The sequence below is a fragment of the Lepus europaeus genome, chromosome 14 (assembly GCF_033115175.1).
Source record: "Lepus europaeus isolate LE1 chromosome 14, mLepTim1.pri, whole genome shotgun sequence".
Classification (NCBI taxonomy): Eukaryota; Metazoa; Chordata; class Mammalia; order Lagomorpha; family Leporidae; genus Lepus; species Lepus europaeus.
In genome coordinates, this window is record NC_084840.1 from 88,563,107 (window position 1) to 88,579,986 (window position 16,880).

Consider the following 16,880-nt stretch of genomic DNA (forward strand, 5'->3'; position numbering starts at 1 on the left):
CCTTGGTTCTTAAGGTTGCTACAAAGCACTTGTGGGAACCTGATTTGAAAACAAGCTGTTCTAAATACAAGGCCTTGTTCCCACCCCCTTGACCCCACCGCACAGGCAAGCAGTGCCAACGGTCGCCATCCAGTGTGACTGGCTGCCAGCTGTGACTTGTTCAGCATGGCAACAACAACCATGGAAAATACTGATGTGCAAGGAGATGACAGAGAGGGGGACGAGCCCAGTCCCTGGGGACTTCATCCTCTGTGCACAGCAGCCATGAGCTCAGAGCAAAGGCCTTACGAGGCCAGAGCATCACAGGGCATCACTGATGGCACAAGCGTGCAGGAGCTCCCAAAGCCGGGAAAAGCGGGAGCCAGGATGCCCAGGGACGAAGGGTGCTCAGGGCTCAGGCAGCCTGGGGCACACAGGGCAGAGCAGACCAGGAAGTGCTGAGGGATCTTGGGGAGCAAGCTAAGATGTTATGGGATGGATGCTGGGTGGGGGTGGGGGGCCACGAGCCATGCAGAGCTGAGTCCTCCGAGACAGGAGGGCCCCATACAGACTTACTCCTGCACCCTCATGGCCAACTGTAGGTTCAGAGCACCCAATGCCCTGCTGATAAGAAAAGACAAACAAAACAAGAGTGGGCATTCAGCCTAGTGCTGCCCACCCTGGAGGGCCTGGGTTCAATTCCCTGTTCTGACTCCTGTCTCTAGCTTCCTGCTACCTGGGAGATGGCAGATTGATGGCTTGGATGATTGGGTCTCCTGTCTCACACGTTGGAGAACTGGATGGAGTTCCTGGCTCCAGGCTCCTGGCTGGCCCAGCCCAGGTTTCTGCAGACATTTGAAATAGAGGATTGGAGGTCTCGCTTTCTCTCTACCTCTTAAATCAATATTTAAAAAAAAAAATTAAAAGAAATTGGGGCTGGCACTGTGGTAAAGCAGGTAAAACCTCCACCTGCAGTGCCAGCATCCCATATGGGCGCCAGTTCTAGTCCCGGCTGCTCCACTTCTGATCCAGCTCTCTGCTATGGCCTAGGAAAGCAGTGGAAGATGACCCAGGTCCTTGGGCTCCTGCACCCATGTAGGAGACCAGGAAGAAGCTCCTGGCTCCTGGCTTCAGATGGCTCAGCTCCAGCCATTGCAGCCATTTGGGGAGTGAACCAGCAGATAGAAAACCTCTCTCTGTCTCTACCTCTCTCTGTAACTCTTTCAAAAAAATAAAATAAATGTCCCCAATTTTTTTTAAGAAGTACTCTTTAATTCTTGAATTTCTGAGGGCATTAATAGTGGAAAAGGACCCAGGACAATGCATTTTTATCCTTATTATTTATAGAAATATTAAATAAATAAAACACTCAGGGAAGGAAATAGTAGAATTGCATGCTTAGAATTTTATGAGTTCTGAAAAAAAAAAAAAGATCAATCAAACTATAAGGCCAGCCAACTTCCCATCACCTTGAATTTTTTTGGAGTGGGATTTTTTTTTAATTTTTAGAATCTTTCTCCCAGTCTCTGAATGCCTGGCACCAGGTCCACGCCAACCACGGTCATTAACTTGGTGCCACTGGTTTCAATGAAGGAGGAGGTCTGGCTCAGAGTGGGGACTGCAAGACAGATGGATGACTGTCCCCTAGTAATGTAAACTGTCTCTTTATGGTCCTCTGTAAGCACAGATTATTGATTGAACACCGCCTAATGGATCCACGCTTTTCTCATTTTCTTTGGCCATCTCATAGAGTTATTGTTCAATTCTTACACGAGTCCCCAAAGCTCTCGTCCCAGGACGATATGTTTGTCTAGAAGTATTTAATATAGTTATTTATTTGGCAAGCAGCAATCAAGATTTTGCTTTGTGTCTATGTATGCATGCCCAGCCTGTGAGCCCAAAATGAACCCAACAGTGAGGTCAGACAGAGTGGGGACAGAATGCTGAAGAATTTTCTAGATGCCATCATAGTGGCCAACAGTCTCATCAGTGAGGATTTTCTTCTAAGTGGGGAGCTTATTTCTTGGTATCACCATGTCTCTAGCAACTCTTAATTTAGTGCAGTCTCTCTTTTTTAAGCTATTCATTTTATCTGAAAGAGAGAGAGAGCGAGAGAGCACTCTTCTATCCATTGGTTTACTCACCAAATGCCCACAACAACAGGGGCAAAGCCAGGAGCCAGGAACTTATTCCAGGTCTCCCACACGGATGGCAGGGACCCAAGTACTTAGCTCTCACCTGCTGCTTCCCAGGATGCACATTGGCAGGAAGCTGGAATAGGAAGTGGAGTCAGGACTCAAACCCTGGTACCCTCACGTGGGACATAATATCACACCTGTGAGGCTCAACACCCATCCCTCATGGTCACACTGCATTTTACCCGTGTCTCCTGCTTGCGCCAGGACTGAGAACAAGGTGGCTTTGACCAACTGTGCTCCAGCAGGACAGAGACATGTGGATAGGAAAGTGGAGAGCTGACCTGTCACATGGACCAGCGCAGCAAGCATCCCTGGGTGGAGCACAAGGCATCCTGGGAATATCTCTGTGGGGTCCGAGCATCTCAGCCCACTGCTGTGGTGAGTCTCTGAATTCCTGGGCACGCTAATACATTCTGTACATCTAAGGCTGAAAACAGCTTTCTTGAGGACACTAAGTGTGGCTTTTGAATTTGCTAGGTTCCATTGCAGTGGATGTTTTGGGATAGCCCCGGGGTACTCTGGGGGGCTGTCACATCTGCAATTTCCTCTCTTTGGTTCCATCAGAATTTTCATCAGGATGGCCCTGCGAGGCCAGAACATTCTCCCGGGCAGTGTTGAGCTGGGGGGAGTTCTTTTTTGAACCAACTGCCATTTCAGTGCCCCCAGGGAACAGGACCGCTAATTCCTTCCAGGGCAGGGACACGAGGGAGATGACTTTGCAGGTGCTAGCTGAGACTGAGTCCAGGCAAAGACCTTTCAATGGAAATGTTTATTCCGTTAAAAATACAGCTGAGTTTTGAACATGGGCAGGAAAGGAGCCAGGATGGCCCAGTCATCACACATCCCAGAGACCCACTGCCAGGCACTGTAGGTCCGGGTCCCCGGTCAGGAAACCTCACACCCTTTCTTCCACTCAGACAGTTCCTTGCCCTCACAGTGCTTCTTCCAGCCTTGCCTGGGGAGAAGAGAGAGAGAGGCAGCAAGAGCAGACAGAAGCGTGAGAATCCTGATAGGCGTGGGTCGCAGCCCATGCATCCTTCACCCAATAACCGGCTGTGCCCAGGGGTCCAGGACTGACCCCTATGGATGCCTGGGCTGTGTTGAGCTGTTCCCCTCCCTGGATTTCCCTCCATCAGTATTAACCTCAGCAAGAGGGAAATGACTTTGGTGAGGACAAGGTGGTTTCATCAGACACCGTATGTCTGGAAGTTCACCAAGTGGATGGTCAAGCGCACAATGACCAAACCAGACGGGGTGGGGGTGGGGAATTCATCCTTGGGACATCCTCTGGGCTGTCACCAGGTGACAACCAAGCTCATTGTCCTCTCCCCCTGCTGTGGGTTCTTTTGCCCCCAACACACGCTGCTCTCGCCCTGCAAAATCAAAGGCAACCTGAAGCTTTGGTTTCTGTCTGGTCTATGGACTTGACCAGCTTTTTCTGGTCCACATGAGACAGTAGCTCCTGGTCCACTGTCGGGAGCCCCTTCACGTGGAAAGCACATCATGCTATCTCAACACTCTCCCTCTCTGCCCGTTCCCGCCCAGCCCAGGCTGAATCTGGGTTGGCTACCCTCCCGCTCGTCACTGGATAACATTCTGGCAATGCCCACGAGCACCATGATGGGTAGACCCTTACCAGTAGTTCATCCCTTGGGTATCTTTCACGATTTTCTTGGCACAGATGATCGCATCGGTGAGGTCGTCTGTGAGCAAGGCTAGAAAGAGAAGACACGGGGGTGTCAGCAGAGGCTTTGCCACTGAGGGAAATTCAAACCCCGACGTCTCCACCTCTCCCACTGCTTTTGCAATAGACAGATTCCCATTTCATGGAGCTTGTTCACAATCAAAAGATGTTTGTTTATGGCTGAAACACCATGCTTGCCATGAATCACCTGAAATTTCAAAGAATGGGATTTTCTGGAAAAGTGTTTGGACAAGACACACGTATAAATTTTTTTTTTTTATGTCCTAAAGAAATACACACATCAGAGCAGTATATTGGCTACATTGGCTGTTTTGGCGTGTAAGATGTCCTCATAGGTAGATAGTAAACTCTGTTAGAAATTTCTAGTCTATGTCTTTAAGTAGATTTTTACCCAAGGTGGTTTTTATACGCAGAGATGTTAAAGTCAAATACATCAGTCTTTATCATTATGCTTTTTTTTTTTGGAAGATTTTATTTGATTTCTTTGAAAGTCAGAGTTATACCTAGAGAGGGAGAAGCAGAGAGAGAGAGAGAGAGAGAGAGAGAGAGAGAGAGAGAGATCTTCCATCCACTGGTTCATTCCCCAAATGCCTACAACAACCGGCTATGGTTACAGGGGCTGGGGCGGGGCTCCAGGAAATGCGCAGATGCTGATAGAAAGATCCAGGCTTTGAGAGGCAAGGTGGGTGAGTTCTGGAATCTCACCCACAGCAGGTGCCTGTGGCTAGCAGTGCTGCATTGCTGACTTGGAATTTGTAGAGAGAGTGAGTCTACCATCATCACTTCACCGTGTGTGCCTACACCGAGTCTTCCCAGTGCGTGCCTTAAATTATGTCCAATCTGTGCCAATCATCCTGCAGTAAATCTGGAAAAGCATTATAAAAGTGGCACGTTTGCAGTCACATTCAACGCAATGACAACTTGAGTCCCTCGGTTGCTCCCGCAATTTCTCAGGTACTGCAGCACCGCTCGTGGCAAGTGGATCCTGTCGTGGATGGGGTAGACGGACAGCTTGGCGACAGAGCCGGCACCCCCTAGCCCAAGGCGTGTGGTTCTCTTGGCAAAGATTGCTGCTTAGGGAGCATCTTCTGCTGTTTTTGAGCTGCTGGCTCACGAGGTTTGGTGCCCGAGCCACTCGTGCCACAGTGGTTGGGTCACTCTTCCCAACAGGAGTGGGGGCTGGGGGCGTCTCTAGGGCTGGGATGCTCTATCCTGCTGTCCCAGGGCGGGAGCACATCCCAGGTGTGTGCACACCAATAGCAAGTTCTGCGCCTGAGGCCAGGCAGTCCGCTTAACATATTAATCCTTAATATATTAAGTCTCAGGACTGCAGGCTCAGGAAACGGACATCGCATAAGACCATCGGCCTGCACTTTTTTTTTTTTTTTGCACAATCGAGATGGTTTGAGAGTGCTGGTGGGACAGGACTAGATTCGCTTAGGAAAAGACGCAAAGGAAGGAAGGAGGGTGGGGGCTGGGAGAACAAGCCCCCCACTCCGAGGCAGCCCTGCAGTACTGAAGATGGTCACAAGAGGGCGATAGAAGGGCAGGAATGTAACTTCTGATGCTTGTCAAACAGCTATGGAGTCAGGGGAAAAAAAAAAAAAAAACAGGAAAGGGAATAGCAAAGCGATATGCAATAGAAGCGTTCACTCCCTGGCCCCGACGACAGGATACTAGCAGGGAACTAGGCTAGACAGACCAGTGGGTGGTCACCTTGGGCTGAAACTCCTGTGTTAAGAAAACCATGCTGTCAGCCAACAATGAATGTCACTGTTACTGCAAAACTTTGTAATGTGGGTCTGAGCATGTGTGTGTGTGTGTGCGTGTGTGTGTTGGTGGGTGTGCATCTTTGAGGGTATCTCACAAAATTCACAGGAAATGGAACTTAACACAATCGATGTATGGGACACAGTAGTTAAGACCTTGGTTGTGACACCCCCATCCCACATGAGAGCACCAGCAGACCTGGCTGCTCCACTTCTGATCCAGCTCCCTGCTAATGTGCCTGGGAGGCAGAGGAAGATGGTGCAAGTGCTTGGGACCCTGCCACCCACATGGGAAGCCTAGATGGAGCTCTGGGCTCCTGGCTTCAGCCTGGCCCACCCCCAGCTGTTGAGGCCATTTGGGGAGTGAACTGGTAGATGGAATCTCTCTCTACCTCTGTCTCTTTGAAAATAATAAACAAATAAATAAAATAAAGTTTATTTTGGTGAAAATATTTGAAATCCAGGCACAGTTTCTTATAAGATAATTTTTCATGAACTTTTCACAGACCCCTTGTATGCATAGATTTCAAAAAAAATATTTGTACCAAAGTAAACAGATCTTTTTTTTAGTTTAAAGATTTATTTATTTGACAGGCAGAATGACACAGACAATGGGAGACACACATACACACACACACAGAAAGAGAGAGAAATATCTTCCACCTACTGATTCACTCACCAAATGTCTGCAACAACCAGAGTTGGGCCAGGTCAAAACCAGGAGCCAGGAGCCAGGAGCTTCATCTGGGTCTCCCACGTGGGTGCAAGGCCCCAAGGACTTACTTGGGCCATCTTCTACTGCTTTCCCAGGTGCACCAGCAGAGAGCTGGATCAAAGGGGAGCAGCTGGGACTTGAACCGGCGCCCCATGGGATGCTGGCACTGCAAATGGTGGCTTAACCCGCTGTGCCACAGTGCTGGCACCTAAATATTTCTTTTAATCCCACTTTGCACAAACTAAAGTATTTTTATGTTAAATATATTCCTAGGAATTCATGCACGCATGATCTTAATCTGTTTTCTGCTGTTATATAACAAAGTAATGCAGAAAAAATAGGTCATTTAGAAAAATTACAAATTTAGAAAATGTGATTGAGAAAGAAAGTGCAGTTGGCTCAGGGTTGTTGCGGCTGAAGTTCAGGAGCACAGCACTGGTGGTTGCCTGGCGGCCCTGAGGCCCTCCTGCTGTGCTGGAACGGGGCGGGGACATCATCTGGTGAGCTCGGGGGCTTCCTTCTTCCTCCTTTGAAGCTGCCAGAGCTGTGATGGGACGCCCACCACCATCTCATCTAACGTTCCCCTCTCCCAGCTCCATTAACGTGTGAGCTTGGGGGCTAAGCCTCCAACACGGGCACTTGTGAGACAACATTCAAACCAGAGTACAGACATAGAATGTTCTCTGTCCCCATGGGGTGGGGTCCGTAGGCAAGTGTTGGAGAAGAGAGTCTGGAATGGGAGTGACAAGACGGTGCCTTCAGCAGCTGGGCTTGCGGTGTCAACTGTGCGTGCAGTGTATGCACTGTGCATGTAGTATCACATGGACTGTGCATACAAAGTCATGTGACCTGTATGTAATGTTTCATGAACTGTGTGTAATGCATGAACTGTGCATGTAATGTCATATGACCTGTGTGTGTAATGTCACCTCAACAGTGTATGTAATGTCATGTGAACAGTGAGTGCAATGTATGAACTGTGTGCAATGTATGCACTGTGTGTGCAATGTCATGTGACATGTGTGTAATGTCACATGCCCTGTGTGTGCAATATCACATCAACATGTATGTGATGTCATGTGAACAATGCATGCAATGTATGCACTGTGCATGCAATGTATGAACTGTGTACGTAGTATCATATGAACTGTGTGTGGAATGTATGAACTGTGTGGAATGTATGAACTGTGTGTGGAATGTATGAAATGTGCATGTAGTATCACATGAACTGTGCACACAATGTATGAACTGTGTAATGTATGAACTATGTGTGATGTATCAGCTGTGCGTGCAATGTATGAACTGTGTGTAACATACAAACTATGCTTGCAGTGTCACATGAACTGTGTATGAATGTATGAACTGCACATGTAATGTATGAACTGTGTGTGGAATGTATGAACAGTGCATGTAGTATCACATGAACCATGCATGCAATGTCCTGTGACCTGTGTGTAATGTCACATGACCTCTGTGTATAATGTCATTTGAACTGCATGTGTGATGTCACATGCCCTGTGCATGTAACGTCACATGACCTCTACAGCCTGATGCTGACTTGTCTCTGGGTTCCCACACCGCGTATCCCTTGTGCCACTCATGGGACAGAATGACACACCTCGTCATGAAAGCGTCCCTGGCCAGAGGCTGAGGCAGGCCCATCACTGGCCAGTGGCCAGGCTGTAAAGCCAACACCCTGTTTTCTATCTTTAAGGCCGCCCCTACAAACTGCACGCTATTTCCGGTGAGAAAACGGTTCTGAGTGTTCTCACCTCCAGCCAGTGTCCACCCAACACTTTTCATCTCCTGGGATCAGAGACTGCCCTGAAGATCCACACTGGCCCCAAACTCCCCTACTTGGAGCTAAATTGTGCAACTTGACATGTACAAACTGCACGTGGATCCAAGCACTGGACAAAACACTTGCACACGAGACTTTCGGATCTTGGCCAACCAGCAGTCTAGGCTCATGGTGCCGGACATGCAGAGAAAGAATGAGAGGAGCCCTGTGTTCACCGTGGCTTCCTGCCTCGGGAAATGTTCCCAACCCAGGAGCTGAAACCAGACGGGGGGGACAGAGATCAGACAGCAAGGCAGCTGGGGTTTGGGGAGAGCACCTGCAAGGCAGGAGCCAGAAGTCGGTATGGGGCATCTTCTAAGACTTTGGCCGAGGGCTCTAGATCGCATGCAAAGGGTGAGTCTCCAAGGAGCTAGACAGAAAGCATCCAATGGGGACTGGACCATGACAGAGCTCCCCTGGTGTGGGTGATGCTGGCTTTCTGTCCAGTCAGAAGAAAGAGACCCTGCTGAATCCCCAGGACATTCCAAAGGGACCTAAAAGAATTACGCCATGGGGGTGGGAGCAAGCCAGTGCTACTTGAGAACTTGCCTTCCACAGTTGAAGGGTCAGGTTCATGGGGATGAACTCAATTGCTTGGCAAAACAAGATTCACCGCTGCTTACAGCAATCTAGACAAGCAACACTACTAGTGTTGTACCTGGCAAAAAATAACTTCTTGTACCACTGATGGAAAGACCCAGAAAAGACAGGGCTGATTGGATTAGTAGAGGAAATAAAAGTGACCCCCAAAGTTTGTGGGGAAATGGCATTACAAGATTAGTTGATATGGGGCAAAAAATTTTTGCAATGCATGCATAGCTTTTCTCTCATAATATACATTTTCTTTTTGAAGGACCTGCCTATATTAAAGACTTAAATGAAAACATGTATAAAATTAAATGAAAGGTACAAGAATGTACCTAGCGCTGAAATGAAACGTTCAATTAATGAGCTTAATAGATGAAGCATGTTGGAAAAAAAGATCAGAGAATGTGATGATAGCGCAATGGAAACTACTGAGGATCAAAGAGAGAAGAGGGAGTGGCTGAAAGACAGGAAATGCCCTCTGCAAGCTTTGGAACAACATCAGTAACCCAGCGTAGGTGCCACTGAGATAGATTCTAATTCTCAGGAAAAGAATTTGAAGCAAAAATGGAAGGCATTTTTTTCTGGATTGAGATAAAATCGTAAACTCAAGGATCAAAGACTTCTTTTACTCTTTTTTAAAAAAATAATTAGAGAGAGAGAGATGGACAGACAGAGCTCCTGGTCTCTGGTTCCCTCTGCATATGGCCACAGTAGCTGGAGCTGGACCAGAGCCAGAGCCAGAGCTGGGACCTCAATCCAAGTCTCCCACGTGGGTGGCAGGGACTCAAGTACTTGAGCCATCGAGCTGCCTCTCGGGGTGTGCATGAGCAGGAAGCTGGAGCAGGAGCCAGAGAGGGATGCAAACAAACCCAGGTACTCCGATGTAAGGTGTGGGTGTCTTACCCAGCACATCAACCATGAGACCACATCCTGGCCCCCAGAAACTTAAGGATAGAGAAAATATCTCCCCAAACCAAAAAATGGAACAGACACATTACAAGAAAAATGAAACCTGAAAATGCTAGCTAGTAGATTTCCACCCTAAAAATAATGAATTACATTGCATTTTAAAAGTTACAGGAAGTTCTTCAGGTTGAAGCAAATATCACTTACCTGTGTGCCCCAGTGCTCCACCCAAAGGAACGGAGGGTGTTGGGAATATTACTATGGGATGCAGGCGATGAAATCTATCACTTCATTTAAGACATGTAAGCCAAACTACAGAAAAATCACTGTGGGGACATAACACGTAAGACAGCACAGCTCAAAGCACAGGGTAGGGAGCCCCAACTATGGTTATAGGGCTCCCGTGTTACCCCCCCATGTGAAGTGGTGCATTATTTGAACGTAGAACATGATAAGACAATGATCTTAGAGTGACTACCCATGACAAAGAAGAGGCATAGTGAAAAAATCAATGGAGGAAATTTAAAAAAGAATGCTTGCATATATTACATTAACTTAAAAGGAAGCAAGGGGCTAGGTAGTTAGCCTAGCGGTTAAAACTCTGGTGAGGAAGCCCCATCAGAGTGTCTGGGTTCATGCAAACCCCTGGGAGGCAGTGGTGATGGCTGGAGCACCTGTGTCTCCACTATACCCACAGGAAGATCCTCACTGAGCGCATGGCTCCCGACATCAGCCTCTCTGCTGTTGTGGGTGTTTGGGGGAACGAACTGGCAGACAGGAGCTCTCTGCCTCTCTCTCTCTCTCTCTCTCTCTCTCTCTCTCTCTTTCTCTCCTTGTCTCTCAAATTAAAATAACTAAAAGGCTGCACGGATCTTAAAGCACCACATGGCTGTGTGCTACCTACAGACGTCCACTTTTCATATAAAGAAACCCGCGGGCTGAAAGGAAAAGAATGGGGAGAGAAAGGCTGTGTGTGCGGGTCCAGCTGCATGGGTCCCTGCCACCCATGTGGGAGACCCGGATGGAGTGATGGGCTCCTGACCTCAGCCTGGCCCAGTGCTGGCTGCTGCAGGCATTTGGGGGCGTGACCCAGAAAAAGAGAAGGTCAGACAAAGTGGATTTCTAGATAAGAGGTTTCCTCTTCCGTTTACCTTGTCTTGGTAGATGTTTGCCTTTTAATTGTACTATTGTTTACTGTGAATTCAGTAGGATGTCAGGATGGAGGGGAGGTCTGTTAGCTTCCTACTGCCGCCACTACAGTCACCAGGCACCTAGCACTGGTGACCGGAAGACACAAGGGCTTCTTCCTGCGGAGTAGGTAGGCAGCGGGATGTGGGACTCACTGGGCTACACTCTGGAGACTCCAGCAGAGGAGCCATCTCCTTGCTCACTTGGGTTCTGGGCCATCTCAGCTCCTTGCTGGCGTAGGGCTGAGGTCCCTGTTTGCTACATGTTGGCTGGGGGCCAGAACTCCATCCAGCTGTCCCATGTAGGTTGCAGGGGCCCAAGAACTCGGGCCATCCCCCACTGCCTTCCCAGGTGTAGTAGCAGGGAGCTGGATCAGAAGTGGAGTAGCCGGGACTGGAACTGGCACCTAAATGGAAGGCCGGCAGTGCAGGGGGTGGCTTAGGGGGCCTCATGCACCCTGTATACCTTGAATGACTGGAGCAGAAGACTTGGAATTGAGTGCTGGTTTAATTGCTGCTGTTTGAGAACCCAAGGTGCATTTCTCTGTTCATTTTGCACAGAGTGTATCCTTTGGGTGCTCTCAGAGAGCAAGCAGCTTTGGGCTTGCTATTGACAAGATCAGATGTCTCTGTATACGACAGAATTGGTGCATTGCCCCTGGTTGCACAGAGGGCTTAAAAAACTACCCTAGTAGGAAAAAAATCATCTTCAGGCAAGCACGTCACCTGGGAGAACTGGTAAACCATCGACTGGCCTGGAAAAGACCTACTTAGAATTCTCAACTCCAACTCGTAGTTTAAAGCCGAACACAGGTGGATAGCCCCTCACCAGTTTTCTGGCCTTTGTCCCCAGGGATGCTATTTTTGGACAAACCAAAACGGTACCTGAGCAGGCAACGTGGCAATGGTTCTTCTCCTGCGTCTTCGCACGTCTGCACCACGTGAAACTGTTTATCTGGAAAATGCCGTAATCAACGCTCCCATCCTCCAGGACGGTCTGAGCCGTGGTGTTGTAGTGGCTTTCGTAGTACGCCATGCAGATCCCTGGGGAGACAGAAAGCCCGGCCAAAGTGCCCAGCTTCGTCTCAGCCTTCTACGTGGTCCCACATCGCCTCCTCCTGGCAGACCGTGGGCACGGGCAGATGGTTGCCCCCACGAGGCATAGGAAGGGCCTGAGAGGGGCGGGAATGGCACACCTGGGCCTGCACACTTTGTCAAAGGCAGATACTCATCTAGACTAGACGTCAGGTCATCCCCCCACAATGCCAGCAGGTGCAGCCTCGCTCCTGGTTCCTTCGCTAGCATCTGACTCCGGCACTCCAGGAATGAGCAGGAAAGAAGCAGGGAGCAGAGAGCAGCAGCTGAAGATGTGTGAAGCCCCACCAGCCACCCCAGGTGGAGACAGAGTGTGACAAAGTTGGGACCATGAAGATGGAGGTGTGGATGGGACCTTGGGCACCTCCCCAGGGAAGCCAAGGGTGCAAGGGAACAGGAAGGAAGAAATCTCACAGTTTCCAAGGCTAAAGCCCTCGTAATTGTCCAGGCCGGCCCTCGAAAATATTTTTGCCAGTTTACAGCGAGTGTAGACTTTGGATTCAGTGATGGTGGCCAGGCAGCCAACCAGGGCCAGGATGGCAGCAGCCCTCATCCCGAGACCCATCAGAACCGAACCTGGAAGAGATCAGGAGCTGGGTCAGAGGATCTTGTTGCAGCCCGAGGGTGTGTTTGTCACCTGCAGGAATTTCAAATCTGACAGCGGGAGCTGGCGGTGATTAGGCCAACACCTGCAATGCTGGCATCCCATATGGGCACCGGTTTGTGTCCCAGCTGCTCCACTTCTGATCCAGCTCTCTGCTGTGGCCTGGGAAAGTAGAAAATGGGCCAAGTCCTTGGGCCCCTGCACCTGCGTGGGAGACCCGGAAGAAGCTCCTGGCTCCTGGTTTCCGATCGGCCCAGCTCTGGCTGCTGTGGCCATCTGAGGAATGGACCAGCAGATGGAAGATATCTCTCTCTCTCTCTCTCTCTGTAACTCTGCCTTTCAAGTAAGTAAAAGAAAAAATCTGAGAGCAGCAGCTCAGGTGGCTCCACCCAAGAGCCAAGGGGAGCCACCAGGGAAAGCCAGAGAAAATCCAGGCAGAACACAGGGCAGGGAGGGAGTCTGCCTGGCCACTCTTTGCTGAGTGCCTTCCACAGAGCACAGCACAGCCCTGGCTGTAGACTGAGGGAATGCTTCACCTTTTGTATTTTATTTAAAATTTTTTAAAAATTTAATTAATTAAAATTTTAATTAATAAAAAATGTAAGTAAAAATCCAATTATTGATTAAATTTAATTGAAATGTTAATTGGTGAACCCTCCTTTGTGGACATCCAGGTAGAAATGACAGAGTATTTCTACAAGTGGAAAACATTTAACAAAATGAAATATAGGGTGGGTGGGGGCATTCTGTCCGCCAGCGCTGACACACACCTGGGCCTACGCAGGCAACTTCAGGACTTGGTGTTTGGTTTGGGGTTGGCACTGTGGGATAGTGGGTAAAGCTGCCACCTGCAGTGCCAGCATCTCAAATGGGCACCAGTTCAAGTCCCGGCTGCTCCACTTCCAATCCAGCTCTCTGCTATGGCCTGGGAAAGCAGTGGAAGATGGCACAAGTGCTTCAGCCCCTGCACCCCCGTGGGAGACCTGGAGTAAACTCCAAGCTCCTGGCTTCTGTCAAGTGCAGCTGAGCCATGACTGTGGTGGCCATTTGTAGAGCGAACCAGTGGATGGAAGATCTTTCTGTCTCTTTCTCTCTTTTTTTTTTTTTCTGTAGCTCTGCCTTTCAAATCAATCAATTAAAAAAAAAAACACTCATCTGAAGCTTATTGAAGGGAGAATATTAAGAACCTCTCTTTCATTCTCCCATTTTTCTTAAAGCAGGCTTATTTATTTATTTATTTGAAAGGCAGAACAATAAGATACAGAGAGAGAGAGAGATATCTTCTTTTTTAAAGATTTATTTATTTTTTACTTGAAAGTCTGAGTTATGCAGAGAGAGAGAGAGGTCTTCCATCTGCTGGTTCACTCCCCAGATGGCCGCAATGGCCAGAGCTGATCCAAATCCAGGAGCCAGGAGTTTCTTTCGGGTCTCCCACGCGGATGCAGGGGCCCAAGGACTTGGGCCATCTTCTACTGCTTTCCCAGGACATAGCAGAGAGCTGGATTGGAAGTGGAGCAGCCTGGACTAGAACCAGCGCCCATATGGGATGCCGGCGCTTTAGGCCAGGGCTATAACCTGTTGTGCCACAGTTCCAGCCCTGAGAGAGAGAGAGAGAGAGAGAGAGAGAGAGAGAGAGAGAGATCTTCTATCTGGTGTTTTACTCCCTAAATATCTTCAACAGCCAGGGCTGGGCCAGGCCAAAGCCAGGAGCCAGGAACTCCAACCAGGTCCCCAACATGGGTGGCAGGAACACCAGTACTTGAGCCATCACCTGGTGCACATTAGGAGGAAGCTGGATTGGAAGCTGAGCCTGGACTCAAACCAGGCACCGGCTATAGGGTGCAGATATCCCAAGGGGCGACTTAACCTGCTGTGCCATGACCTCTGCCCCTCATTCTCTTGTCTTGATGCCTTTCCAAATGCGGGAGCATTGCTTGGAAAATGTCAGTCTTTTCTCCTTTATATCTAAAATGTGATGTTTTGCTGGCCTCCCCCACTACTGTCCTGGAGGGACCTCCTTCAGACCTGGCCCCTGATTGGAGAGCGGGAGTACAGATAAGGAGAGGTTCCCAGGGGAGAGAAGTGTTGGGACGCACATGTACAGGTCCCAAGTTCTTCCTCTCTTGAAGCAGTCTGACATCAAAACATTCATGGAGAAGTGGAATGAAAAGGTACATTTATTTATTTATTTCAAAAACAGAGATACAGAAAGAGGAGGCACACACATGCATACACACACACAATCTTCCATACATACATTGGTTCACTCCTCAAATGGTCACAACAGCTACAGCTGGACCAGGTCAAAGCCAGGAGCCAGGAGTTTCTTTCCGGTCTCCCACGCGGGTGCAGGGGCCCAAGCACTTGGGCCATCTTCTACTGCTTTCCCAGGCCATTAGCAGGGAGCTGGATCAGAAGAGGAGCAGCCAGGACTCAAACTGGTGCCCATGTGGGATGCCAGCACTGCAGGCAGAGGCTTAGCCTACTATGCCATAGTGCCAGCCCCTGCAGCGCTCTCTTCAGCAGCCCCACTGTGTTGGGAAAGGAAGAAGAAACTTTCTGATAACCGCACAGGATCTGCACTTGCCAGCTCTATGTGTTTCCAGTGTCACGTGCTGCACCTGCCTGGCAGAGCCTCGAGCTGCTGCACTTGCGGCTGGGGTTGAACTTGAACTAGAGCGGGCGGGGCTGAAGACAATGACTCAGGGTCAGTAAGGCTGGTGATGACAGCGGGGGCTCTTATGTAACTGAGCCACCAGCTACGTGCGTTTTGCAAAAAGCCTAAAATAGTTAGTACCTGGTCCTTTAGAGAAAAAACAAAAAAGAATGCTGGGCACACAGAGGCGGGCCAGCGAAGTTTCAGATGAAGACCTGGAGGCAGCGTTCCCACTACACTGCCTGGGACCCCTGCATCCTCTGTTGGAGCACCTGGGTTTGGTGCGTTCAGCTCTGCTTCCACTTCCAGCTTCCTGGAAGGTGGTGATGATAGCTCAGGCACTTTGAGTCCTGACCACCCGTACAAGAGACCCAGATTGTGTTCTGGCTCATGCCTTTGGCCTGGCCCAGCCCTAGCTGCTGTGGGCACCTGGGGGCGTGAATCAGCAGATGGGACGTCTCTCTTTCTGTCTGCTTCTGCCTCTCTCTGCCTTTCAAACACACAAATAAGAAGACCCAGAGCTCACAAAGAAAGTTGGTTTCTATGCCCTGAGAACTTTATGGTTGCAAACAAATCAAAAGAAAACCCCTCAGTGCTAGCAGCGCCCCCCCCCCCAGAAAGTTCCAGAAGATTCTGTGAGGTTCGAGGGGGTGGCATTGCTGGGTCTTTGGGATGCTGCCTCCCTCGGAGTTAGTGAAGACAGATCCCAGTGCAGCGGCAGAAGCTGGTTTCTCGGGGGGCTCTGGGGCAAGGGCACGGGCTACTTACTCAGTCGGTGGCGAGCAGCTCCCAGGAGTCTCCTGCACCCACTGATGGCATGGCTGATCCTCACAAGGCACCACGGAGAAATCAGTAGGGTCTCCCTCCCTCACAGCCTTTCCTCAGAGCCTCAGACAAAGAAGGATTCTTATCGCCTTTGTTGCCAACTGCCCAGAGATTCTAGAACTCTGTTGACATGCTGCGCCCCCGTGTTCCGGGACAGATGGTCACACTGGGCCTCCCTACTCCTCTCTCTCTTCTTTTTTCCCCATCCCGAGCCCTCCTTCCTCCGCAACTCCATAGAGCAAGGGCTGCTCTCCAAGGCAGCAGCCTCCTAAAACTGCAGCAAAGTCCCCTCAGTCAGGAAAGGTAGCCAGGTACTGGCAGTAGGTGCCTATGAAATTGCCAATCACAGCCCCACACACCCCATACTGGGCTATCCACACACCAAATGATAAATGTCCACAGAACTCGAACTTGGAAAAGAGCAAGGTAGAGGGGAAACTAGCATTGAAAGGTTTTCATGAACAGCACAAACCTCCTTTGCTGTCATTACATTGGTTTTAAAACATTTATTTATTTATTTGAAAGGCAGAGTTAGAGAGAGGGAGGGAGAGAGGAGAGAGGGAGAGAGGGAAAGAGAAGAGAGGGAGAGAGGGAGAGAGAGATGGATGTTCCACTTGAAGTTTCACTCCCCAGATGACCACAGTGGCCAGGGCTGGCCCAGGCCAAAGGCAGGAGCCAAAAATTCAACCTGAATCTCTCCCATGGGTGTCAGGGACCCACACAGTTGAGCCATCACCGACTGCCTCCCGGATTGCATTAGCAGGAAGCTATCTTGAACCCAGACACTCTGAGTTGGATGTGGGTGTCCCAAAC

The 16,880-nt window shown here is 49.5% G+C and overlaps 1 protein-coding gene across 1 annotated transcript; it reads right to left on the minus strand.

The window, feature by feature from the left end:
- Window positions 1–3,062: 3,062 nt before the first annotated feature.
- Window positions 3,063–12,535, minus strand: LOC133773910 (lysozyme-like protein 1). Its single transcript, XM_062211449.1, has 4 exons — window positions 12,397–12,535; window positions 11,773–11,931; window positions 3,814–3,892; window positions 3,063–3,132 (listed from the first exon to the last, which is right to left on the minus strand). The coding sequence occupies exons 1-4, from the start codon at window positions 12,533–12,535 to the stop codon at window positions 3,063–3,065; spliced, it is 447 nt and encodes a 148-aa protein (XP_062067433.1).
- Between the last annotated feature and the right edge of the window lie 4,345 nt (window positions 12,536–16,880).

Bases quoted from the DNA above. Each gene is read 5' to 3' on its own strand.
- LOC133773910 (XM_062211449.1), bottom strand. From the start codon at position 12,535: ATGAGGGCTGCTGCCATCCTGGCCCTGGTTGGCTGCCTGGCCACCATC. The intron at 11,932-12,396 runs GTGAGATTTCTT...CTGTCTCCCCAG, and splicing joins GGGCTTTAGCCTTGGAAACT to GGATCTGCATGGCGTACTAC. The intron at 3,133-3,813 runs GTAAGGGTCTAC...TCTTCTCCCCAG, and splicing joins ACCCAAGGGATGAACTACTG to GCAAGGCTGGAAGAAGCACT.